Source organism: Apis laboriosa, unplaced genomic scaffold (assembly GCF_014066325.1).
Source record: "Apis laboriosa isolate Shangri-la unplaced genomic scaffold, ASM1406632v1 scaffold16_cov148, whole genome shotgun sequence".
In the NCBI taxonomy this organism is placed as follows: Eukaryota; Metazoa; Arthropoda; class Insecta; order Hymenoptera; family Apidae; genus Apis; species Apis laboriosa.
The window spans coordinates 2,844,847-2,870,556 of record NW_025222129.1 but is presented as its reverse complement, the minus strand read 5'-3'; the positions used below and the strand labels follow the sequence as shown (position 1 = coordinate 2,870,556).

The following is a 25,710-nucleotide window of genomic DNA, read 5'->3' as shown; positions in this document are numbered from 1 at the left end:
AATCATCGAGGCTAATAACAGCCGTCAGGATGGCTCTAATAAACTCGAGCACGATCTCTTCGAAACCGAAACGAAAACGACGCATCCGTGATCCGTGTTCACGCGTCTTTCGATCGATGGATTACGACACGCCGCATTGTGTCGAGAGTCTGTTCCCGAGGCTGTCACGAGAGCCAGATTGCCGTAATAATTTGATTGATATTCGCTCTCCGTCTCGCGGAAAACGGTCGAAGGATCGCAACCGGTCTCTCTCTCTCTCTCTCTCTCTTCTCGCTCGACGTGGAACACGGGAAGCCAGGAGGAAATTAGAATACGTGAGACGAATAACAGGAAAATTCTGACGTAAGAATCTTCGAGGCGGCGACCTCGAATCGAAAGAGTCGAAAGAGCAAATTGTAAAGCAGTGAAAAATTAAACGAAATAAAACTCGTCGTTGGAGAATTTTGGAAGGATGATTGGAAACGGATGCTGACATAAGACGAGAGAGAGAGAGAGAGAGAGAGAGAGAGAAAGATATATAGTTACCGATACCGCGGACGACGTTAATGCGAAACAGTAGGTCAACTCGCGTAGAACGAGGCTAGAAGCTCCTGGCAAATCCGGTGTCAATGGGATCGATTCACCCGGCATCGTCGCTCCAGTTATTGACAGGGAACTGGACCGTCTAGTTCTTTCTCGATCACGCTTCTTGCATCTGCGATCGAGGCTATGAACCGTGGACCGGAGGATGTGAAACAATTCTTTGTGGAAAGGGTATCCAATTGCCCGGATCTCTCGCTTCGGTTTCCACTCTACAGCTTCGAGGAACTCTTAATATTTTTTTCTCTCTCTCTTTTCTTTTTTTTTTTTTTTTACGACCCGAGGAGTGGTGCTTGAAACACTTACTTTTTCTTTTTTTTTTTTTAGCGTTCTTTTCACGCTTCCATAACGGACTAATGATTGGACCGAAAGAATTTCTATTAAGAGTTTGCACCTGTTCCTTGCGACGAATATTTTTAATTTAATTGAACGATAACCTACGTCCAAATTTTAAGATTTCTAAAATTTCTTGAAACGTTGTTTTCCACAATTGGATTATGTTTTAGGAATAGGAAACGTTTGAATTGAATTTTCTACGATTGAATATTTTTCTTCTTTTTTTTTTTTCGAGAAAAGTTCGGCACGAATACGAGCCCTAAGATCGGCAGAGGGCTCGATTTTACACGGATCTTTCAGGCTCGCGTACACGTGTACCAACCGTGTTGCGAAAGACTTATATGGGACACAAGGTCCGGCCGTTCGCCAGTCGAATTTTTACCGATCGAAGGTTAGGTTTCGCAGTTGGGTCTGCGTACCGATCTGTGGCCCCTGCATGCCCTCTCCCTCCTTCGCCAATGTCCCCGTATCACACTCAGTACAGTCAGTTCTGCTATCGCGCCGCTTTTCCTTAAATAATCTCACCTTTTCACCAAACAATTTTATCCTCTCTCGAGCAAAGTATCTCCTAGCCGAGCAAGAAATCGTATTTTCTCCAACGATCTCTTTAAGATTCACAATTCGATCAATATCAAAGAGAATTCGACGAAAACGTTCTTCGCCTGATATAATAATTTCATTAAAAAAAAGAAGCCGATTTCGCCTGCTTTCGAAGAATCATAAAAAAAAAAGAAAATTGAAAAAACCAAACGGATAAAAGATTCCAAGCCTTCGTACAAATTTCCTCGTCAACTGTACAACAAACTGTTCCTCCAAACGAGGAACATCATTCCTCTCGGGAAAAATTAATGAAAATCCAAGGAGAATCGGCGAAAGAGAGACGGTCCTCTCGTCTTCCCCATCCGAAAGGAGAACAAAGAAGAATCGGTAGAGGCAAGGAGGAGGAGGAGGAGGAGGAGGAGGAGAACAATGGCCGGTAATAACCGCGTCCTCGTAAGCTGAAAATCCTCATTGTTGGGGCGATGAGTTTCGAGAAGACTGTTATCAGAGCGGCGTGGCGTGTTATCAGGAACGACTGTACCTCAGGATCGTGAGTCAGAGTCGGCTAAGAGTGGAGGCCACTTCTCCGGGTGTCCCCTCCTTGGCGGGGACACGTTGGTCGGAGGACAACGACGACGACGAAGGAGAGATCGGCAGCCAAGACCCCAAGACGAAGAAGAAAAGAGAGACGAGGCGGTCGTGGTAAGCGTTACCACGAGGCCGTCTCGAGCGATCAGTTTGGTCGACGTGCAGAACCGACACGGACGTCGTCGCCGATCGCAGTGAGCTCTATCACCGAGTATCAGGACCACGAATAACACGCCTAAACTAAACATCGGAGGATGCGTCGCCCCTTCGCTGGATAAACGATTCCTCGTGTACGTTTTCAATTCGAGCTAAATATACGAGGATTCGATTACATTCGTTTTAACTTGTTTGTAATAATTTTTTCTTTTTATATATCTTGTTATTTTTCGGGTTTTTTTTTCTTTTTATCGGTTTTTTTGGTGAAACAGTGATGGGCAAAATTTTTAACGGTTGGAGTTGAGGATAAAGTTAGTCGAATAATTTTGCCGTTACGAAGCATCGAGGAATCGCGATTAATTTAGTAACTGTCGAAAAAGTTGAAGAGTTACGTAATAAATGTTGTACGAGCATTTTAAATTAGGTTATCGGTTAAAGTAACTTTTTGTTTGAATCAATTTTAATCAATCAATTTTTCAACCTCCTATCTATCGAAAGTAGAGATTTCGTTGATGATAATTCGTGAGTTTAGATTACCGAATTTGGATGGTGACTTGGAGAATTGTCTTGGAGATTGTAAGGCAGTGGGTTAAAAGACCGGATGTGACTAACTGTTCGCTAACTTGGTGCCGGAGAGAGATTCTTATCTTTTCTCGTATCCAATAATTTCTTTCATCGATTTCTTTCGAAGTCGCCGTTACACCCTTTTAATAAAAATTGAAACGATCGCGAACAACGAACGATCCGTTTTCTCGGATCCAAGACTCCAAATTCTCGGAATGTGGACAAATCGTGGAATTATTATCCTCTCGTTGAACGTTTCCAGCCAACAATATTTCTTCTTCTTCTTTCGCGAGACGAAAGCAGCCGTTTGAAAGAAATTGGAGGAATATCGTCCCATCGGGGACACTGTTCCTACCCGATGGCGTAAAATTCACTTTAACGGCGACGCCAGGGAAGTTACCGTGTCTCGCCTTTTTCCGGTAAGGTCACCGGTAGGAAAGCTCGCCTTATACTGCCATTAGTATAATTAACCCAGATTTTCCCGGATTTATGGTGAACGGCGCACAGGTCAGAGCCGTGCTCGCTATATTGTAATCCCTCGTGTAACACCGTTATTTCTTCGCTTCTTGGAATACAATTTTAGCGTCGAATTACGGAATAAGAATTAGGGAAATTGGCGAGCTAAGGAAAAGTGAAGGAAATTGAAGAAAGTTGACGGAGAGAATTTTTATTGTATACCTTTTTCTTTTTATCGAGAGCGATCGAGCTGGATATTTGATAAAGTACTTTTTTTCCAATTATAGCGAATGTAATATAAGGAGCGGATTAATTCTTCACACGTAAGCATCATTTCGATCAACTTTCAACCGTGTTTAAATAGAAAATGGACACGAGAAGAAGTGGAATAAACTTGGACTTTGATCCTCGTAAAAAGATGGTTGTTTAAGAATTCGGGAGGAATTTAACAAGGAAAATTGTAGGGAAATCCGTATAAGAAAATAACTCGTGAACGATTGTAAGGTTAGTTAACTTTGGTTCAGGCATTCGGATTTTAACACGAGCGGATATTCAAGGAGCGAGAATGTCGGAGGGGTGCACGAGTTGCAGGGGTGCGAATTATGCAGGGACGACGCTGCAGTTGAGCTCGACTTCCGGTGGTGGGACCGGAACCGGGTCCTCCGGCTCTCCAAGCTCTTGCACCACCACCAGAAGAGTACAGGTACGCGCCAAAGTGTTGTACGGGTCTGGGAAAGCGATCGCCAGCTTGCAGGCGCAAGAGAAAGCTGCCAGACACTGACAAGGTACGTGAATTATCCCTTCGTTTAAATAACAAAAATTTTCTCCCTACTTTTAAAGAATAACGCTTACTTTAAAAATAAACTCCCCCTCTCATTACGATCCCCGTATTAAATGTTGCGCCGACATCGGTCAAACCCTTATCGACGCGTTAAAATTAAGAGGAGAAACAAGAACCAATCATCGCGAGCATAGAGATTAAACAGTTAGCGACGAGGCACGAATTACCATATCGCGTCGATCTCGGCTCCTCTCCAAATCACCGTTCCAACCGAGAGAATCGAGCACGATGTCTCTTCAAACCCGTCTATTCGATTCCATAGATTTCTTCTCCTTCTCCTTTTCCCCTTATACGTTTATAACGCGTCTCCGCGTTGAGACGGCAGAGGGAGAGAGAGAGAGAGAGAGAGAGAGAGAGAGAGAGAGAGAGAGAGGAGGAGGATTCAACTCCTCTCCAACGCCATCGCGAAACGGTTGGTCGAAATCGAAGAAGAGGCGATGCCCGGAGGGGCAGCCTGAATAACAGTAAAAATCCAAAGGGGAAAGAAAGAAAGAAAGAAAGAAAGAAAGAAAGAAAGAAAGGAAAAAATAAGCGCGCGACCGGCTGATCGAGTAAAAAGCGTGAAGAAAAAAATAAATAAAAAAATAGGCTCTTGCATCCTTCCTCGTGGATAAGACCGGTCGATCGGCCCCCACGAGGCTTAGTACTTGGTGAACCGTTCGCGGGAAGGCCACGTATCACGCGAATCAAACGTTTTGCGCGATCGTTGTTGCGGGATCGTTGAAGGGAAGGGTTGAACCGTGTGGCCTAGGTCAGAGTGCTCAGCCAGAAGAGACACTTGTTGACATGCGTCCTTTCTTCTAGTGAGTTTCTTTTTTTCTTTCTTTCTGGATTTCTGGATTTCTATCCAGAAACTACGCTCTCTTCTTCTCCCGTCTCTTGTTCCGTTTGCATATTTTGTTCATTCGGTTTTTATTATAGAGTTACGATACGAGTTTGGAGAATTAATCGTTTGTTCAATTTAGAAATTGAAAATTTTGCAACGATTTCAAATTATGGTATTTGAGGGTATTTCTTCGAGAATTATTTATTTTGTTATTATTGAAAATGTCGTTTCGTTTTGAACAGTACTAACATTTCACGATCGATGGTCCCGTTACATCTCTCCACATTCCAAATAAAGATTTGTGTTACCTGGTCATAATACTTGGAATTTCGTTGTTATTCGAATCATTCCTCAATTTTTTCATCATCGTTACATTTTCCTTTTCTTTTCTTTTCCATCTTTCCACCTAATTTTCCACGTAGTCAAAGTTAAAAAGAAAGAAAATCGAAAGATCTCGGTTCGAAATTCTATCCAAATTGCAAAGGTTTCGAGCAAGGAATGGAAATTAAGAGTGAAATACGTAATCTATCGTAGGATCCATCGGTGAAGAAAGTCCGCGTTTCATCTGGTAGATCTGGTATTCCGGGCGAGCGATCGAGTAGAAAAACTGCACGCCTAACGAGAGATTTGCATATTAGGAGCGCGTACTTACGCATCGGTGATCGATGATCCAGTTCGATTTCACCGTGACGAGAATTGCGAGATCTCGTAGTGGGCAGTGAACGCGGCAGTATCGTCGATCGGTCTACCGCGATCGGTGCAATTAAATGCGGCTAACACGGTGGAATGCAAATGCGGTGGCCGCACGTGCTGCGAGCAACGGTATTCAACGCGTGCCAGGGACGAGCGTTCGCGTTGTTTGCTCTTTCCTACGCGATTTAACCCGTGAGAAAGTTAATGTCACGGTCGAGAAAATGCGAAACTGACATCGTCGTCCACCGCTCGTCACCATGGATAATTAAAGCGTTTGCGAGGGAAAACTACCTTCTCCCTTCTCGTAAGAAGAAGAAGAAATAACGATTTTGACGATAAATTTGACGATGATTAGAATGAAAGAGAATTTTGAAGCGAGTTTTTTTCGATTCTCTTAATCGAGAATTAAACGATGAATTTTTTAAAAGATCTTTTTCTTCTCTTCTCAACCGACTAAAAAAAAAATAATATTTCACGAAAGATCGCGTTTTTTTTCAGCGTCCTCCTCGTCCTTCTCTCCTCCGGTCTGTCGAAATCAGTTGCGAACAAGAATGGGGAATCAACAAGCACGGAACCATCTTCGACCGGCACGGCTCCTCGATCGATAAATGATTCAACGAGTTACGCGAACGAACAATTCCGTAACAATTCCGAAACGGTAGAGACTTTGTTCATCCCCGAGGATCCGAATCGGTACAAACAGATCGTGGAATTCGTGCGGAAATTATTCGAACGCGTGGGACAATCGGTCGACAAGAGGAAGATTCTAAACGGCGAGAAAGGAGACGCGGCTGACGTCGATAACGATAAGATCGATCGATTTTCGAAGGTGGGGAATTCAAGGCCGTCGGATGGAGGGAAGGACGAGGAAAAATATTCGCAAAGGGATCCCGAGGGAGGAGTTTATTCGGGGACAACGGTGGGGAGTAATGGAAAGGAATACGGGGTAACTTCGATGGAAAGGAAGAATTATCAACCCGATCAACACGATTTATTAGAGGCGGTTAATTTTGGCCTCGACGCCATGAACGAGTTGTACACGGTCAAGGAACCGATGCTTTACTCGATGGGTGAGTTTTATTCTTTTTCAGATATCGCGTTAATTGAACGCGTTGTAAATTTTTTTTTTTTAAGAAAAAATATCGCGTGTAGGTAAGAAGGAGAGCGAGATAGATTTGATCGAAATCTAGTTTCGATTAATATTTTCCTTCTTTTTGTCGTTGCTTCGTCGGTGTACGGAAGTTTCGGTCAGTGAAAACGTAACGAGAATCAGTCGATGGTATCAGAGGCACAGAAGGGTAACAGAGGTTAACGAAACCGTGATAGAGAAAAGTTATTACACGCTCACCTCTACTTTCTTATGATCCTCCGATACGAGAAAGCTTCTTACCAATAAAATCGCATAAAATGGAGGGAGATATTAAACGGATAAGATATTAAACGGGAGTAACAAAGAGAAGAGTTTTATCTTTATTCGCGTTATAAGCCTCTGATACTTGGCCAATCTCTATTGGTATTCTATTAAAAATAATCGGGGATGGTATATATAAAATATGTGATAAAATATCCTGTTTCGAGCTTCTAACAGTTACCAACCGATATCGAACGTTAACAGGCCTTTACCTCGATTCGGACAATCCCGCGAGGCACGTGGCATTTTTTAACGACCAAACAGAGGAGGCAAGAATGCTCGCCAAGTACGGTTACGCTGTTCTCCAGGGCGCCACGTTGTTCAAAAGAAAGTGAGTAGCGCACCAACTTGCCAACTTCTCTTCTGCGTCTTTCCCGACAAATGATCCCTTCAAATTTTCCCTCAAGATTCCCGAACACGCCGACGGACACGCTTCTGTCTCTACGTCGGAGTCAAAGCGATCCACTCCGACGTAGCTGCCCGAACAGAGGAGTTCCAGACTGTCCAGCGGCTAGTTTGAGATACAGAACGTCCGATGGAAGCTGTAACAACCTGAAGCATCTCTGGTGGGGCTCGGCCATGTCCGCGATGGAAAGGTGATTCGGACGAGACGCGAGGAATTGAGATATATATATATATATATAGAAGAGATGTTTGAGAGATCGATCTTACGAAAGGTGGATAATGATTTTTGCTCGTCAGATTCTTGCCACCAATTTACGGGGATGGAATTCAGAGTATCAGGAGATCGATAACCGGGGAACCGCTTCCAAGCCCGAGACTGATAAGCGCAATAATTCACAAGGACAAAGATGTTCCTTTGGAGTCTGTCACTCATATGCTGATGCAGTGGGGGCAATTTATCGACCATGACTTGACAGGTGCGAATTCTTCTTCTTGTACAAATTTCACAACGATAAACGAATCGAAAACTTTTGTTTAAATAATTCTAATTTTCTAATAATAGGCGAATGATACATTGGTCTGAGAATCTTCATTTTAATATTCTTGATAATCATTCACAAGGACAAAGATGTTTTTGATTCTGTTAATCTGTTATCAGCAATGATTTGACGGATGTGAATTTTAAAAATTCAGAACGTTATTGTAAAACTTGTTCAAATATTTCGTTTTCTAATTTTCTAATCGGTAAATGATACATTGCTCTGAGAGAATAGAATTTTTATTTTAATATTCTCTTGAGCGCAATAATTCGCAATAAAAATATTTCTTTCGAGCGTGTTATTCATGCGTTGATGCAGTGAGGCATTTTATGGATTTGAATTCTTGTCAGAAATTTGGAACGATTGTAAAACTTGTTTAAATATTTCATTTTCAAATGATATATCGGTACATCTGAGAGAGTAGAATTTTCATTTTAATACTTTTAAACGCAATAATAATTCACAAGGACATGATGCAGCGAGGGCTTCCTAGGAACTCGAAATTCTGAACGATTGTAAAACTTTTCATTTTCTAATTTCTAAACGATTATAATATACCGAGAGATTAGAATTTTCATTTAATATTCTCTCCAGCCACCGGACAAAGCAGAGGATTTAACGGCAGTGTACCACAGTGTTGCCTGAAATCTGGCTTAGGCTTCCAACCGCCGGAATTTATGGTAATTATCTCTCGAGAACTCGATAATTTACCAGTTTGCCGGGGGATTAAAACTGTGCATCCACAGCATCCAGAGTGTTTACCGATACCGGTCAGCCCGCAAGACCATTTCTTCGGCCCACTGGGTATCAGGTGTTTAGAATTCGCTCGAAGCGGTCCAGCGCCGAAAGATGACTGCGAGTTCGGGCCCAGGGAGCAATTGACGCAAGTGACGAGCTACCTGGACGCTTCCATGGTGTACAGCAGCCACCCTTTCGTAACGGACTCTTTAAGATTATTTCGAAACGGTGAGACTCGTTCGAAACGATTTCTTCTTTCGTTATTAAAATTTCATGCCATCTCTTAGAAAAAAAAAAAAATTAAAAAGAGAGATAATTTTATACGTCTCTCCGTCGCAGGTCTGTTGCAGTACGGAAAGATTCAGTCGCACAGGCCAGTGCTGGCCAAAATGGATCCCGACATTTGCAGACGCGGCTCGTTATCCACGAGCTGCTTCAAAGCCGGCGACGGCCGCCTCGTCGAGCAACCCGCCCTCACTTCCCTCCACGTGGTTTTTTTGAGGCTGCACAATAGAATAGCGACGAAACTTGCCGCGTTGAACGCCCACTGGAGCGACGAGAAACTGTTTCAAGAATCCCGGAGAATCGTCGCAGCCATTGTCCAGCACATCACCTACAGAGAATTTCTGCCCATTGTCCTTGGTAAATCGATAAATTCGTTCGAATCTAATGATCGCGACTGAAACTCGCTCGGATCCATGTTACAAATATTATATATCCATTCGAGAAATCGAGAAAGAAGTGGAGAGAGATGCAATGACGTTTCAGGTCAGGATGTGATGAGAATATTCGGCCTCGAACTCCTGAGGAAAGGATATTACGAGGGTTACGATCCGAACGTGAACCCGACCGTCGCGAATGCGTTCTCCACGGCCGCTTACCGCTTCGGCCACTCCCTGGTCCAGCCCAGCTTCGTCCGGTTCGACAGCGACCATCGGCCTATTTTCAACAGTCGGTATTCCGTCGTGTACGATGAAATGGAGCGAAAGAAGAAATTTAAAAATCGAAAAACGAAAAGATGAAATTGGACGTGAATTTTCCAGATGTCTCGATTCACGACGAGCTGGCAAATCTAGGCGATTTGGAGACAGCGGGATCCGTGGATCGCCTTCTTCTCGGCCTGATCAATCAACCCGCCCAGAGAAGGGACGAGCACATAAGCGAAGAATTGACCAATCACCTGTTCCAAACCCCGGGCTTCCCCTTCGGGATGGATCTGGCCTCCATCAACATCCAACGAGGAAGGGATCACGGTATCCCCCCCTACGTCCACTGGCGAGAACCCTGCGCCCTGTCCCCCATAAGAGACTTCGACGACTTGGACAAAGCGATCCCACCGTCCACCGCGAGCAAGTTCAGATCGGTGTATTCGTCGGTGGAGGATATCGATTTGTTCACCGGCGGGATTGCGGAGAAATCGGTGAAGGGCGGTTTGGTCGGGCCCACGTTCGCCTGTATAATCGGCCAACAGTTCAATAACCTTCGTCGGGGCGATAGATTCTGGTACGAGAATTCTGGAGAGGAGAACAGTTTCACGGCTGGGCAGCTTCAACAAATCAGACGCGTCACCCTGTCCCAGGTCCTCTGCATCACGATGGACGATATCGAGACCGTTCAACCGTTCGTGTTCTTGACGCGAGACACCTTGAAGAATCAACCTCTGCCCTGCAACGATTCCCTCGTTCACCGATTCAACTTGAAATTTTGGGCGGAGAAGCCCTCCCAAAATTTACAGGAACCCCCCTTCAGAAGAAGGGGGATACTGGATACTATAAAGAAGAGAATCACCTCGACCGGTGTAACACCTCCTCAGGAGAGCATTGCCGCGTCGAGCACGTCGAGAAGCGTCCCTCACCAAGCTGCAATAGCACCGCACAACAATTTGAATCCTCCGAAGGCGAGCGTCCATCAGCAGAATAGGATCGTGGTGAAGAAACCTCTCCACCCGTCCGACAATCTTACCATAGTCGTGCAAAATAACGCCATCAATTCCCCCGTGTTCGTGAACGACGCCATTTACGGGTCCGACATAAGGGTGAATCCTTCCCTCAATCAACAAACTCGAGAGAAAGAGACGCAACAGATGGATATCCCCCACGGATTGCTGCACATCCCCGTCTACGTGCCCCCGCCCAAACCCATACCCACCGTCCATCCTTTGGCAAACTTTCACACCGGTCGCCCTTACGTCCCCTACGCTTTCCACGATCCGAATAATCCGAACCCATCGATCCAACTTCGTCGGCCAACTTACGCGTCCGAGGACGTGGTGTTCGACAGCTTCCCCGGGACCAGCCCCAGCCCGACTTTGTACACGTATTACACCAATTTCCTCAAATTTCCGCCCGGCACGCGAACCCCGATTCACAGCGTTCACGCGATCTGGAATCGCGTATCCCAATCGCCCACGCCTGTTCGCGATTCCTCGGACCAATTGCACCACGATCGATCCGATGTTTGGCAGAAATTGCGCTATCGATCCTCGCCTTCGCCCGGGTCTCTCACGAGCCGCCCTTTTACGGAACCGGCGAGCACCGAGCGGAATCGAGCCAAGGATTCCGAAAATGGATACACCGTGTCCTCGGATCGCGCGAATCCAGTGTACCGTTCGAGCGCTGCGCCTCATCGAAAACCGATCCACGGGGCTCCCGATCATCACGGATTCGCGGCGAGCTTAAGCAACAAGGGAAGCGTCGATCATCCAGATTCGACCGCGTATTCCTCCGCAACGCCTTCTCCAACCAACGATCGACTCGATCGTCGAGATTCGACCGAATCTCACAGCTATTATTCGACCGCTTCTCCAACCAACGATCGACTCGATCATCATTCGATTGGGTCTCACAGCTATTATTCGACCGTTTCTCCAACCAACGATCGACTCGATCATCGAGATTCGACCGAATCTCACAGTTATTATTCGACCGCTTCTCCAATGATCGATCATCGAGATTCGACCAGATCTCACAGCTATTATTCGACCGCTTCTCCAATGATCGATCATCGAGATTCGACCGGGTCTCACAGCTATTATTCGACTTCGACTGCGTATTCGAGTTCCTCCGCAATGTCTTCTCCAACGAACGATCGACTCGATCATCGAGATTCGACCGAATCCCACAGCTATTATTCGACCGCTTCTCCAACCAATGATCGACTCGATCATCGAGATTCGACTGGGTCTCACAGCTATTATTCGATTTCGACCGCTTTTCCAACGAACGACCGACTCGATCATCGAGATTCGACCGGGTCTCACAACTATTATTCGACCGCTTCTCCAATGATCGATCATCGAGATTCGACCGAGTCTCACAGCTATTATTCGACTTCGACCGCTTCTCCAACGATCGATCATCGAGATTCGACCAGATCTCACAGCTATTATTCGACTTCGTATTCGAGTTCCTCCGCAACATCTTCTCCAACGAACGATCGACTCGATCGAGATTCGACCGGGTCCCACAGCTACGATCGTACAACGTATTATTCGACACCGGCGCAGAACGATGATCGAACGGGCAACGATCCGTTCGAAACGAGTTTCTATCACAGTTTAGCGACGCGAAATCCATCCAAGATTCACGGTGCGACGATCGTGACGGAGGGGACGATAAGCGAAGCGGCGGGGTATAAGGTTGATAAAATGGAGGATCGGGTTACGAGCGAAATTCCGAAACCGTTGGTCGTTCGATCGGATAAGAACAGAGCGAGGAAGCCTGGTCAGTATTATTACGATAGGAACGTGTTGCATCGATATCCGGACGACACGAAGACGTCGATCGATGATCGAACCTTTATAAGTGGTTCCGTGAGAAACGCCTACGAGCAGATTATCGATGGAAATGAGAACGACACGGATACGGTAGGAACGATGAATCAAACGAGGAACGAATGGTTGGACGGTGCAACAGGCGATGACGTGGACCGGGGCCTTGATGAAGAGGCCGTCTCGGACGAGATTGAAACCGTTGAGCCGAGATATAGGTAGAGTTTTTATTGCCTTTGCATAATTGTCCCACGCGATTATTTACAATGGTAACAAAGATTCGCGAAACTCGCTTTTATATACTTTTATTATCGCTGCTTGCGATATCGATAAGTCTCTTATCCTATAATAGTAAAAGAAAAAAAGAAAAAAATATAGCTCGAGATAACGTCCATTCATTGTAAATGTTTATTGCAACGAAGCTTTCCTCGTGTCTCGCGTTAGACCTATTAATACGAGCGAGGGAATCGATTCTAATCAAATTAGATCGAATCTGGATCCGTGTCGCGTTGAAAATATATATTCGAGGCTTCTAGAATTTCGAGGAAGATTTAGAACACGATTTACTATTTTCTTTCCAGTGATTGGTTGAATCCGGAAGAAGACTCGATGGACCTGTCGTCGGTTTTGGAGATGCCAAAAATCCCATGGAGCGGGGCCACAGCTGCCAAGGAATTGCCTAAGCCTATGAGGCTGAAAAACTACGCCTTCTAAAAATCCCCCCTTCCCGATAACATTTTTCTTTTTTTTTTTTTTTTTTTTTCTTTCGATCCATCGAACGATCCGCTTCGTCCATTTACGCCCTGTTCTTCCGATTAGATGGCCAATTAATTTAATCTCTCTACAACGTAGATATATTTACCAACATTAGTATTTATTACTCGTCTTAGAAAATATTCTCACCATGTGTAGGATGATAATTTAAGTGTCGTGTCTCGATAAGATTATTAGCCGATAGTGTGCAAGATACACGGTTATTTATATATATACGCGGAATAACTCACGCGACGAGCTCGTATTGCACAATGATTGCATGCGCTAAACCATTTTCTGAAAGGGTCGAATGGAATGTAGCCTAGTTTTATGCCAATTTTAAACCGTCTCACCACGCTGCCTGGAACCACTATTTCCGTACTATTTTCAGACGCAGTCCCCGCGTGTCGTTGCATCTCGTGTGCCGCCCCAGCCCACGCGGACTGATAATTTTAATTGCATTACACTTCAGCAAACGCGCCTTTCTTCGCCTCCACTCCGATTAAGTGTTTTTCGATGTATGACGAAGCATTTCTCTTGACGAGCACGACCAAGTTCCGTTTAATCGAACACGTTGCTTCCTCTTGATTGAAACGCGAGAATAATACGAATGTATTTGCTTGTCTATTAGTTGTTTCTTTGACATCTTCTTTCTTTCTTTCTTTCCTTCTTTCTTTTCTCTCTCTCTTCTTCGTTGAAAAGAGATTATTCTAGCGCCCATTTAGATTATATTTATATAAATCGAAGTTAGAGGAATCGTTGCGTTGCTTTTGCACGGAGAAAGAAGTTTTCCAGATATCGTTGGGAAATAAAGCTCGAATTACTCGAAAGGAAAATTCGGTCTTTTCGAGATGCTAGCTTCAAATTCAACTTGTAAGCTTCGCTTGGAAAGTTCTTACCTACAAATCTCTTATCTACGAGATACTACCTTTCGAGTTCCATATCTTTGTCGAGTCTTATTTTAGAAGTGGCGAAATTTCTTCCGTTGTTGGCGAATAAAATAAAAATCACGATCGAAATGAAACGTTGAATAAAAATTGAAAATGATGGTTTTTAATTATTTCCATTTTAAACGGTATAGAAATTTCAATTTTAATTTTTTCCCGTGAGATGGTAATTTTCCACGAGGATATTTTGGATTTTACGGCGGAAAGCAGATGACTATTCGGTCCAAGTGATCGCATCGTGGTTTTCGGGTCAGCGCCAGAACACAGAGGCAACAGAGTCGATCGAAATGCAGTTTTCGATGTCACGACCTGAATTCGATGTTTTTGTGGTTTGCTACGTGTTAACCAAACTCGATGATGAGAAACGATCGAAACTACTCGATTTGACTAAACCAGTTCGTTCGAGCGATTCGTCTCGATCCCGTTTATTGCAACACTATAAATATAAAGCGTTACAATTTACGAGAATAAAAATTATGCCGTGAAATGAAAAAGAAAAAAAAAAAATTCGCGAAATTTCAAGGCGATGTTTGTTTGCTTGGAGAAAAATTGTTATTGAATTTTCCAATTCCAATTTTCTTCTTTTTTTAGATTAGAAAGAATATGATACTTTTTCTACTGATGGTACTGTTCCTTTTTTCTTTCCTTTTCTTTTTTTAGAAGAAGCTAACTTCGATTAAACTAGTCCACAAAAGTGGATCTCTTCGTGAAAGCTTGGTCGAACTGGTATGGAATACGAATAAAAACGGCCAATTGTAACTGCATTCCAACTTTTGATTCTTCGTTTTATGGGAAATTCTTTTCTTTTCTTTTTTTTCTTTTTTTTTTTTTTTTCTTCTAAATAAATATGAAACATTTCATTCCGATCCTGATAATACAAGATACAAGAATTATTTTTAAACTTAAAATTTACAAAACTATCTGAATGATAATCAATTGATTGGATTGAATCTAACGAAGAAATTTGGAAATCATAAACGTGTTTAAGATTGTTATCAGAAACTTAGAATTAAGTGTCTTTAATTAGTTTTGTGAAATCAAAATCAAACATTTGTCGATCGATCAAAATTTGTCGATGAATCTATATCTACAACAATCCTTGTTATCTTTCAAATTGATTTGATTATTGATGATTATTAAATTATCTGAAGAAGCATGAATTGATTAATAATATTCATTGGAATATACGAAACTGATAAGTTCTTTTTAGTTATCAGATGTTGGCAAGATTAATTAATTAATAAATATTTTATATCGATATATTTTTAAGGTTATTACGGAGGATAAAAATGAAAGAATTTAAGTAAAGATAATCTTTATAAATTAACGCGATAATAAATTTTTGGAATTTAAATGAAAAAAATAAAAGTGATGAGAATAAATAGGATGTTTTGGACGAGCATTAACGCAAGAATCTTGTAAATATACATCTTGAACTGTTGCATCAAGTCAATTAAATGACGTAAGAAACGCAATGTATCTTTCGTCATCATTCCCACGTTAATTTATCTTTGCTCTTCCTTTTGTTCGCAATTACCGTACAAAAACAATCATCGTATCATGTCCGTGACACGGCGATTAATTAAAACACAATTTTTTCGCGCTAAAAGAACAAAGACACGCGTTTCAAATTTGCGGGAAAAATTGAATGCTCTGATTGGTCCTTTCTCCAGACTTGATCAATGTCGACCAATCCTGTAAGAGCGCGAAAATCGATGCTATAACTATTAAATGTAAGCCATTTCGATATTTAAATACATTTAAACAAATATCTATGAATTATATTTATCCTTATATCGATAAAAAAATACAAGAATTATGTCACTATTTTGCAGAACATTACTCGTTCATTTCTACGATAACTGATAGGAACAAGTGGACTAGAAATGGAGAAGATTAAACTATTGCTATAAAAAAAAAATATATATATCAAAAAATTCCGTGTAAGATATTCATTACAAATCATTATTGCGTAAACAGTAGATAAATTTTTTCGAATAAAATTTAATTTAATTTAATTTAATTTAAAGTAAGAAGAATATTGGTTAAGAAAGGTCGTTGAACGATAGGAACGAATGGACCAGAACTACGAAGCAATGGCTAAGCACACGGCAACGGTGGCGGAGTGGGGATGGTTCGGTTCCGCGTGCCTCCGAAACGAACCGAGGCATCAGTCCGTAGCGACGCGTCCCGGGCGTCAGTCGCTGCCATGATTTTCGTTTTGTTCTGTGGTTTTCGGCCGAATGCCGTGGTGCATTATGGATTCGCGGTCCTCGGTCTGCTCTCTGTTCTACTGGTGTCGTGTCCAGTTAACTGCCAGGAAACACTGACCAATCGGATGCGTGTAATCAGCGAGGATCTGGACCGGCAGCTGAACGGAATCATGGCATCGCAAGGTCTCAACTACACAACGATTAACACGACCGGGCTGCCCTACAACGCCACCACGAAGTTCAACCCCAAGGGCATGGGCCAGCTGTACAACGTGACCAACACGTTCATCGACTGGGTACAAACCAAACAAGCGTATCCTGAAGGTAAGTGACAATGATTATCAGAGATTTTTCTTTTAACACGTTGAGGCATAGGTAGGGTTAGGGACAACTTTTCCACGGCTTTGGTTACGCCCTGTACCGCGCGCTCGAAAATGGCCGGCTGCTTGTTAGTAAACAGATCGCTGTCAAAAAAAAATAAAAGAATTATACGCGATGAAATTAGATTCATTCGAGGGCTTACTTGTAATTCGAAATAGTAATAGGATACGAACTGTATATACATTACAGTAGGTATATCATAAATATTTTTTTCTTGACTCGTGTCCCATAGACAGTCTATGAAATATAGGTATGTACGTACAATCATCGAAACGTAATTTCTTTTGGAAACGCGAATGTATACACGAGTATTTACATATTTCTTATACGTATTTCCAACGAAGTTTTTTTTTTTTCGTCAAGTTTACGTTATTCCTATAAGAGATTACGAGATTGCTTTTACAAGAGAAACACATATTGGTATATTCTATTATCGAGAATATTATTCATTCAAATGTAGTAATGTTTATCACAGAAAATTTTATGATTCTTTTATACGCGTTCGACCGATGAAAAGCTGGTTCGCCAAAAAGTGAAAGGAAAACGATCAAATCTTTCATGGTCAAATACAGATACGTCTTATTACGAACATACGTACTACTTCGAAATATTTCCATCTATTAGATTTAAATCATTACTGAAATTCGCAGTATTCTTCGATTCCATTTTGTAAAATGGAATAATAATCGTATTTTTTTATAATTCATTGTTTTAATACAGATTGTTTTTTTACAAATGAAAATTTATAACCTCCATTCAAAATTACGAGCATTTGCTTCATTACAATGAATTTCAAGAAAAATTACGATAAATTATTATCACTAATAATTTTCCAGATTGTTTCATCAAATTTATTTATCAAAATTATTCTATTTTTCAATATGTCACAACGCAATGAAAGGAATATCTAAAACTTTATCTTCTCAACAATATTTCTTGACAATTGGTTTAGTCATCGTTCTTTTATTAGTAGATTAAATCTTTTAAAAATAGATGATTTAAGTCTTCTAATATATTATTCCTTTATTCTCTTTTCCTTGAATTTCCATCGTCGGAATATCAATCGTTGTCGGTTTCCGTCGATTGATCGCGAATTGGGAAAATCCATTTTTTTCACGATTCGACGAGAGTATAAAGCGTCGTCATTTAAAAATTCCCAGGCGAAACAGCGAGGATCAGCGTTATGACAAAAAAAGAGAGAGAGAGAGAGAAAGAGAGAGAGAAAGAGAAGAAAGTCGATAACTTGCTGAACTATTCGGATCAACGACCCTTTCGTCGCGTTTAACGTAGTAGGAACAGGGCCCGCGCATCTATATCAATTCTAGCAGGAAGTTGATAGCGAGGTTGTTCATCATCGTCCAACAAACCTGACATCTTCGTGTATTAGTTCCTCTTCACCTCTTTCCGTTCGCCTCTTTGCTCACGTTTCTCTCTTTCCTTTAACCAACACTGCTCTTCATACGATTCGGAAGAGCATTGACAATGAAAGAGCTGTCGATGATCTGTTTATTCGCGGTAGACGCCAGCGGTTCTCAATCCATGCTCCACTTGGCCCAGTGCAACCAAGAACGTGTATCGATTGACACGTATACGTATATATCGCGTTTGTAGAGAAAAGCGAGGGTTTTTCCGTGGAAAATTTAATTTCAAAAAATAATTGTTTTCGTGCGTGGATGAAATTTTTTTTTTTTTAGAAAGTTTTAAAGAAAAGTTAAACTCTTACTTAATACAACGAGGTTTCTTCGTATTTTGTTGGAATCTAATTTATTTATCTTTCGAAGAAAATCGGCATAAAATCGGCATAAAACTCGAGATTTTTCGAACGTTTCGAAATGTAATGAATTAGAATATTTCAATCGAGGATGACAGAATACCGCACGAGTTCTTAAAACAATGCAATGTGCGACATTAAAACATCAGTCAATGCCGCTACTCGATGGTTCAATTAAACGTTACATAGCTCGAAGTATATATACTTGAGCAAACATTTAGTTAATCTTAACGAGTGTCCTTACCACGGGTCAGATCATGTGGCATGGGGTTAAAAGTTTTGTTCTTTCGTGAATCATCGATGATTCATTTGCTACATTATAATAGTAATTTTTTAAAATACTTTTGGAAATACTTTTCGCGGGAGATAGAATAATAGAACGTGAAAATATAATCGTGATCTGAAACACGTTCTGAAGAAATCTGTTTTATTTTCGACGATCATTTATAGAACGAACGATAATGAGAGGAATTCGAGGGAATATATATATATATATATACTTCAAATTAAAGAGATTCTTACGGTCTCGAATCATGAGACTCGCACTTATTCGGAGGCACGTATTCGATCATTGTTTTCGCTCTTTATAGATGGATTAAAATTTCAAATCAGGATATTACGTAGCTCAATTAATTCGTTTCGAAACACGTTCTCTTTCAAACGATCTAATTATCGAACCGTCCAATTAGCTTCGCAAAATAATGAATATTAATAATAACGATACGAATTTCATTACGAAAATTCGGTGTTGAATTCGGTAAACGGAATGCGTATCAAAATCACATGATCATACGGCGTAATTAATCAAATCGTGTAATCGTTTTAAGAATCTTTTAGGATCTTTTATTTACTTTTTATTTCGTTCGTTCCATTTAAATTCAATTAAAAACTAAATTAAATTAAAAAAGGAAATATTCGTCGAAGATAAATTTTATTATCAAACTTTAACAATTTATCGAGAAGATTTTGACGAAAGATAAGGATGGATATATATCGATCGTAAATCTTTTAGTTCGCGTGCAGAGAGATTCGCGAATCACGGCCGAGATGTTCCACGTTCGAAAGATCGAGAAATAAACCGATTTTCCGCTTCGTAGTCCGTGAAAAGTATTTCTCGCCATTCCTCCCCCTCCCCCTCCCATTTTATCGTTCACGATCGCGAATTATCATCCGATGATCCCGGATCATTATTGACGAGGGCGGACGGAGTACACCAACCAAACCTAACCACCTTCTTATATACGTTTCGATAGGGACAAACGGATCAGATGTTTTATTGCCCACTCCGCTTCTATTACTTCCGCGCCACGAACAATTGCGTCTTATTAGCAGTTATTGTTTTATGAGGCGAGCAAAGTGTCGTTTCGCCTCGCTTCTTTTTCTTTCGCGCCTTCTATCCGTTACTTCGAATCTTTCTTTACGACGAAGGTGTTTATATCTCCCTCGTTATGACGACCGATTACGACGATCGGGAACACATGTTTTATGCGCGTTCCTCCTTTCTTCTATAACCTAACAATAATCTTATTCGAATCCTCCCCTCTACGTCTCGTTGATTTTTAAATCAGCTTATCAAATTTTTTCTCTTCCGTGACATGAGATTCGTGTCAAGTTTACGAGGAGGGTTTATCTTATTTTATCGAAATCCGTGCGTCAATATTGTAATCCTTCCCCGAATCGCGAATCATTGTCTCTCCCTCGTTGTTAGAAATTGAATGAGTAATAGTATTTTAGAACGGAGAAGAGAGAATTCTTGGCTCGTTTCTTAATTCAATTATCCGAAGATCGTTTAAATCGAGTGGAGAAAAATCGGTCGACATTTAATAAACTCTTCTCGCTTCGATCCAATCTTTCGACTCGATTTTATTAATGTTTTTTTTCTCTCTCTCTCTCTCTATCTTTTCCTCCACGAGAAATCGTCATTTCGTGCTTTCGTTATTCGAACGATCGTCTGAATGGTTGCACGCGTTATCGATCTGATTTCTCGCCGCAAAAGCCACGATCGTCGATCCGCTTCCCTGCACGCATCGAAAAAATGTGCAACGCGAGTTTGGCAAAGGGAGGTTAACGAGGAAGAGGAAAGTGGAATGTATTCGTTCGATTAAAGCGCATCTCTCGATGTTCGAGAGATCGAATGAATCGGCGGTGATTAATACGGTATTAAATATATATAGAGAGATCAGGAATTGGGATACCTCGTTTGAGCCGATGAACGGTTATATTTTGATTGGCTATAATTTGGAAACAGAAATTGCTCGATAAATAATTCGTTAAGAAATTTTGAAGGGAATGTAAAATGGTGAAGATGAATCAATTTGTATTTTTTTTCTTTGGTAATTAATATTGAGTAAAGTTTATGTAGAGTGGAATTTCAAGATGGATCAACTATTCGTGGTCGGTTCTTTTACGTTGGATCGGTATGTGGAGTTTATTACCATAGAGTTTCTTTCAAAGATATCTTCATAGAATTACGGTTCTATAAAAATTTTCATATTTTGCCAAGCGATACTACTACTTTATTGGAAATTCCAGTTGGGAATTCTAGCGAGTACTCTGAAGGGTTTAGTAAAACCAATATTCCTAGGAACGAGGAATTCGAATAATAAAAAAAAAAAAAAAAAAAATGGTACACAGGTGTCAAAGAAAAAATTTCAAAAATTAAAAGAGCGGCGAAGAAAGGATTACAAAAGAAAAGAAAGAAAAATATTAGAAAAAAAATTATCGAAGGAATGAAATTCCAGATCTACGCGGGAATATTAAAATATGCGTTAAAAGAATTTTATTAAAAATAATAAATAAACGAAATCTTTTCCTCTTTGAAACCGAATTTGGTGAAATTCCTCGTGTCTCGACTAGTACAAATTTTTATCACGCGTGATTTTCATTTCATCGACGATGATACGTTTTTTTGCGATCAGAAGAAACAGAAATTTAGATAATAATTTTCCGATGAACGTTCGAAGAACGTTGACAAACGCGCAGAGAAACAAATATCGTAATTTTCCATCGTTGCCTTTGTCGACGCGAACAAATTTATCACGGGGCAAAAATTCGTTAATATAATAAATCTTGAATTACGATACTCTTAATTATAATTCGTAAGCCATATTGTTTGATAGTTATGGTATCTCAATTGTTATCGAATGACGTTTGCACCGAAATATGCACAAACTTGTTACGCGCCAACGTTGCACCGCGAGGAAGAAAGAGAGGCGGGCGAAAGACAATAAGATATCACGGACGGACGGTTGCAGCAGAGAGACAGTTTAAGTTTACACACGGCCGACAATTGGCAGTGGTTGTCTCGACAGGGACACTTGGCAGCTGCTCGTTTGCTTATCATCGATCGGGTCTCGTAGTTTCGATAAAATTGGTCGAGGAAAAAAAAAAAGAGAAAAGATTTGATATATAAGGGGGAATATAAGATTTAAAAATATCATTTCGCTTCATCGAGAGATAAGGGAAATAGATTCTTGTTCCGTTTTAATTAAGAAAAATCTAAATGCGTGGATACTCGCATGATTACAATTGATAAGCTATAAATAGTGGGAGGTACGCGTACGTATAGATTTTGTGAAAGTAGTTTGCTTATCTTGGTTGATTCTCCGACGTTAATCTGGTTTGTACAGTGTGAATCATGGGAGGAAATCGTTTCTCGAAAAAAGTGAATGTAAGCCTTTTTAACGTGATCTATTTTTTTTTTTTTTTTTCTTTTCTTCCCCCTCCTTTTGTACATTGCGAGCGATATGCCCTCCTTTCGAAAACGAATTTAAGATTACAATGGACTTTAAGTTTTAAGAATATGTCGTAAAAACTTGTACAGAATATCTTATCGTTTTCGTCGCATATTCCGTGGATTAATAAATAACAAAGATAAAGAAGAACGGATACAAACAATGCACTTTTCCCGCGATAGATAAATCGAGCGAAATTGAGACAATTATATGCCGGAACATTTTGAAAAGGCGTACATTTTGTTATCTTGGCGATAAAGAAAATTGTATTTCCTTTGGAATGGATAATGCGCGAGAAAAAAAGAGAAAGAGGAGAAAAAGAATTGCATTTCTTGTGAAACAAAGTGGTAATCCATCGAGTCGATTGTTGACAAACGTAGGAAATGCAATATCGCGCAATATCTTAATCGCAATTGTACTCGATTCGTAATAAATATCGAAGGCGAGTTGTTCGAAGATGATTGATCCGTTCAAAAGGATCGTATCGATAGCGAAACTCGATGGGATAGACAAAATAATAGAAAAGTAACTCCTCTCGCCGTGGAATGCAGATTTTGCGGTTGTTCTTCGTGGAAATACCGATCGATCTAAGTTCCACTTGAATATTTAATTAGAAGACAATGGAAACACGCGGTTGGCACATCGACCTCTTTTTACATCTGCAGAAACGGTTAAGATAACATTGTAATCTAAATCTTCTATCTGTTCGAGAACGAACTTATTATAGGGAGAGATAATTATTTCTCAATTCTATATATATATATATTTTGTTTGAGAAGAGTATATTTATAAATATTCAACGGGAGAAATAATATTGAAAAAATACGTATAAAATCTCTCGGAGAAATGATTTACATACGCATTTTAAAATCGAAGGGTGGATATATTTTTGCAACTTAAAAAAATACGAAAAATTAAATTGAACAACGATCGATCGAGTAATACTTTTTACAACTTTACATGTCAGTAGTGATTCGTAACATTTCAACAATTTTATACACCGAGGGTTGAGAATCGAATACATAGATTACATGCTATGACCTCGTATTATTTCACAATAACTTTCACTTCAATCGACCCATTCATCCGTCGATGATGGAAAATTAAAAATTGCTCGCACAGATAAGACGTTTGCACCCTTTGCTCGATAATTCTAACGATTAAAACGATCTATGGCCGATTGAAGGGATCGAAACATCGGGGAATCGTGCGAGAGGTTTCCTGATGAGAGGAGAGGGTGGTAAATTGCAGTTTACGCGGTGGAAAGAAACGTAGGAGGGAAACTGCATCAACATTCCGTGTCTCGAGAAAAGTTGGGAGACACGAGCTATGGAAATTAAATTGAAGGTGGATCCATGTCGGGAAAGTTTGATTTATTATTCCGCGTACGGGTTTCGAACAATTTTTTCTCTCTCTCTCTCTCTCTCTCTCTCGTTTGGTTTCGTTTGGTCCTGCTCCCTTTCATCCTCCTGTCCTCGTCGCTAATGGAAATTCTTAAGCTTCCTTTTTCCCTTAATTTCTTTCTCCCCCATCCAGGGATTTTAATATCAAATTGAAATCTCTTTTTTTCTTTTTCTTTTTCTTTTTCTTTTCATTTCGTGTATTATATTTATCGCGAGGCAAAAAAATTTCGTGGAAGGTATTGTCAGTCGATATCACACGTGGCATTGACGAGTAACGAGATTGGAATGGAAACTGGTACTATCGGATGAAAATCGGATTTTGATTGTAACAAAATCGTTTCGTCTCGTTATATTTTTCGCGTGCCTTCTTTGTTATCTTTTTGTTCCATCGGAATGCATTCCCCCCCTCCCCTTAGTTTCCATTCGTTGGCAACGAATTTACCCGAAATAGAAATTGTTGTCCAGTTAAAAAAAGAAAGAAAATTGATTCTGACTCGCAGAGTAATATCGATCTCGATTCGAGATGGATGTGGAAACGCGTTGCAGTAGCTAGTTGATATCGCAAGAGGATACGTTTTTAATGGGACACAGGATATTTTACATACCGGGTCGTTAAACAAAATTCAATCTCCCTTCCTCGACTTGACGTAATTCTCGGTAATTAGTGACGTTAAAAGTTCACGAGACGAGTTTCATTCTCGCTGGAGGATGATGGAAGGATAACGACCGAATAATAATTCCGGACGATGAAGTAGTCACGAGAGTGGAAAAGAGAGAGAGAGAGAGAGAGAGAAAAGGGATTTTTTCCTCCCTTTGCACCGGTCGAAATTTTCACATTTTTTTGCGACACATCATCCGTTCCGGAAACAGCTTATCGAAAGAATTTCTGACACGATTCAACTCTCTTCTCCACGATTGAAAAATATCGTCGATCGGCGAAAAGCTGTTATGAAGCAAAATCGACGACGATTTCTAAGCGATTCACGCGATAATTCTATAACGGTGAATGGATAATTTAATAATTTAATATCAGCGATGCTGGAAATTTAATTTCGCTTCAATAAGAACGCTTGTTTTTAAATTTTGAAAATTCTGATATCATTGAATGGATAAAATGATATTTGATGCGGTGGATTCGCGACGAGCTCGTTCGATCGGGAAGGAAACTCGATTCCCCAAAAAAGGAAGTCTAGCGTTTTGGACGAGGAGAGAAAAGCATTATCACGGCCAGTTAATATGTGCACAGTATGCGCGCACAGTTTTGACGAAACAGTTTTTCTTCCCGCTCTTGCTCCGGCTCTCCCGCTAAAAATCACCCAGCCAGAACTTATTTATTTATACTCGCGCGAACGAAACAAAGCTCGTTTGTTACCGCGAAAGAAACGCGACTGCGTGAAAAAAAAAAAAAAAAAGAAAAGAAAAAAAGAAACGAAAAAAACGGTCGGATTTACCGAGGAAAATATCCAGCGGGGGGAGGGGAGGGCGAGGAGAAAGAATTATCTTTGTCCAACGTGGTAACACCGTGGACAATTTGTTTCGAGCGTTTCGTAAATAACTCTCGAAAAAATCGTGCTTCGTAATTTACGCGTTCACCTATATGTCTACATTCGTTTATTTTCATCGAGTTTCACGGTCGAGGCTTTTCATTTCTTTCTCATCTATTTCGATTGTTCGTACGTGTCAAAATTTCTTTTTCTATTTGCGTTTTTTCTTCGCAATCCGGGAACGGGAAGAGAGGCTGTGGAACGAGAGGTAAGTAAGACTCTCGTTCGATCGATAGGATTCCACGACAATTTGCCGTGGAAGGAAAGTTCGTTTGTGCGCTTTGCGCGGCGTCGAATTCAATTCCACGGTCGTCTGGCTCATTAACGTCCCTCTTTGTCGACACGAATCTCGCTTCGTTACTTTTGGTCCGGCTCCTTCGCCCCCCCGCTGCCAAGGGTCACCACCGATGAAATTGTCGTTGTCCCATGAAAACGATTCTCTCTCTCTCTCTCTCTCTCTCTCTCTCTGTAGTCACTCAGAGTCGATCACTGTTCGAATAAACGCAATCCAAAATTCTGCTCT

The 25,710-nt window shown here is 41.0% G+C and overlaps 2 protein-coding genes across 6 annotated transcripts in view; both read left to right on the top strand.

The window, feature by feature from the left end:
• The first annotated feature begins 1,884 nt into the window (after positions 1 to 1,884).
• LOC122711243 lies at positions 1,885 to 13,387 on the top strand. Its single transcript, XM_043929814.1, has 13 exons — positions 1,885 to 1,891; positions 1,953 to 2,157; positions 3,744 to 4,004; positions 6,078 to 6,649; positions 7,195 to 7,321; positions 7,398 to 7,586; positions 7,693 to 7,871; positions 8,529 to 8,614; positions 8,681 to 8,900; positions 9,012 to 9,314; positions 9,441 to 9,623; positions 9,716 to 12,659; positions 13,023 to 13,387. The coding sequence occupies exons 1-13, from the start codon at positions 1,885 to 1,887 to the stop codon at positions 13,153 to 13,155; spliced, it is 5,409 nt and encodes a 1,802-aa protein (XP_043785749.1). The 3' UTR covers positions 13,156 to 13,387.
• Positions 13,388 to 16,272: 2,885 nt separating this feature from the next.
• The window catches only part of LOC122711124 (prominin-like protein), a 44,519-nt gene continuing 35,081 nt past the window's right edge, over positions 16,273 to 25,710 (top strand). For 4 of the 5 annotated variants that reach the window (XR_006346050.1, XM_043929580.1, XM_043929581.1 and 1 more), the window contains exon 1: positions 16,273 to 16,678. Coding sequence is in view for 4 of the 5 variants with exons in the window: in XM_043929580.1 (XP_043785515.1) it covers positions 16,273 to 16,678 (406 nt within the window). In the remaining variant the exon portion in view is untranslated. The remainder of the gene's footprint in view (positions 16,679 to 25,710) is intronic. The other variant, XM_043929582.1, reaches the window with a different exon arrangement.

Excerpts from the sequence above, each read along its gene's own strand:
- LOC122711243 (XM_043929814.1), top strand. Across the intron at positions 7,587-7,692 it reads GCCATGTCCGCGATGGAAAG|ATTCTTGCCACCAATTTACG; the intron begins GTGATTCGGACG and ends TTTGCTCGTCAG. Across the intron at positions 9,315-9,440 it reads ATTTCTGCCCATTGTCCTTG|GTCAGGATGTGATGAGAATA; the intron begins GTAAATCGATAA and ends ATGACGTTTCAG.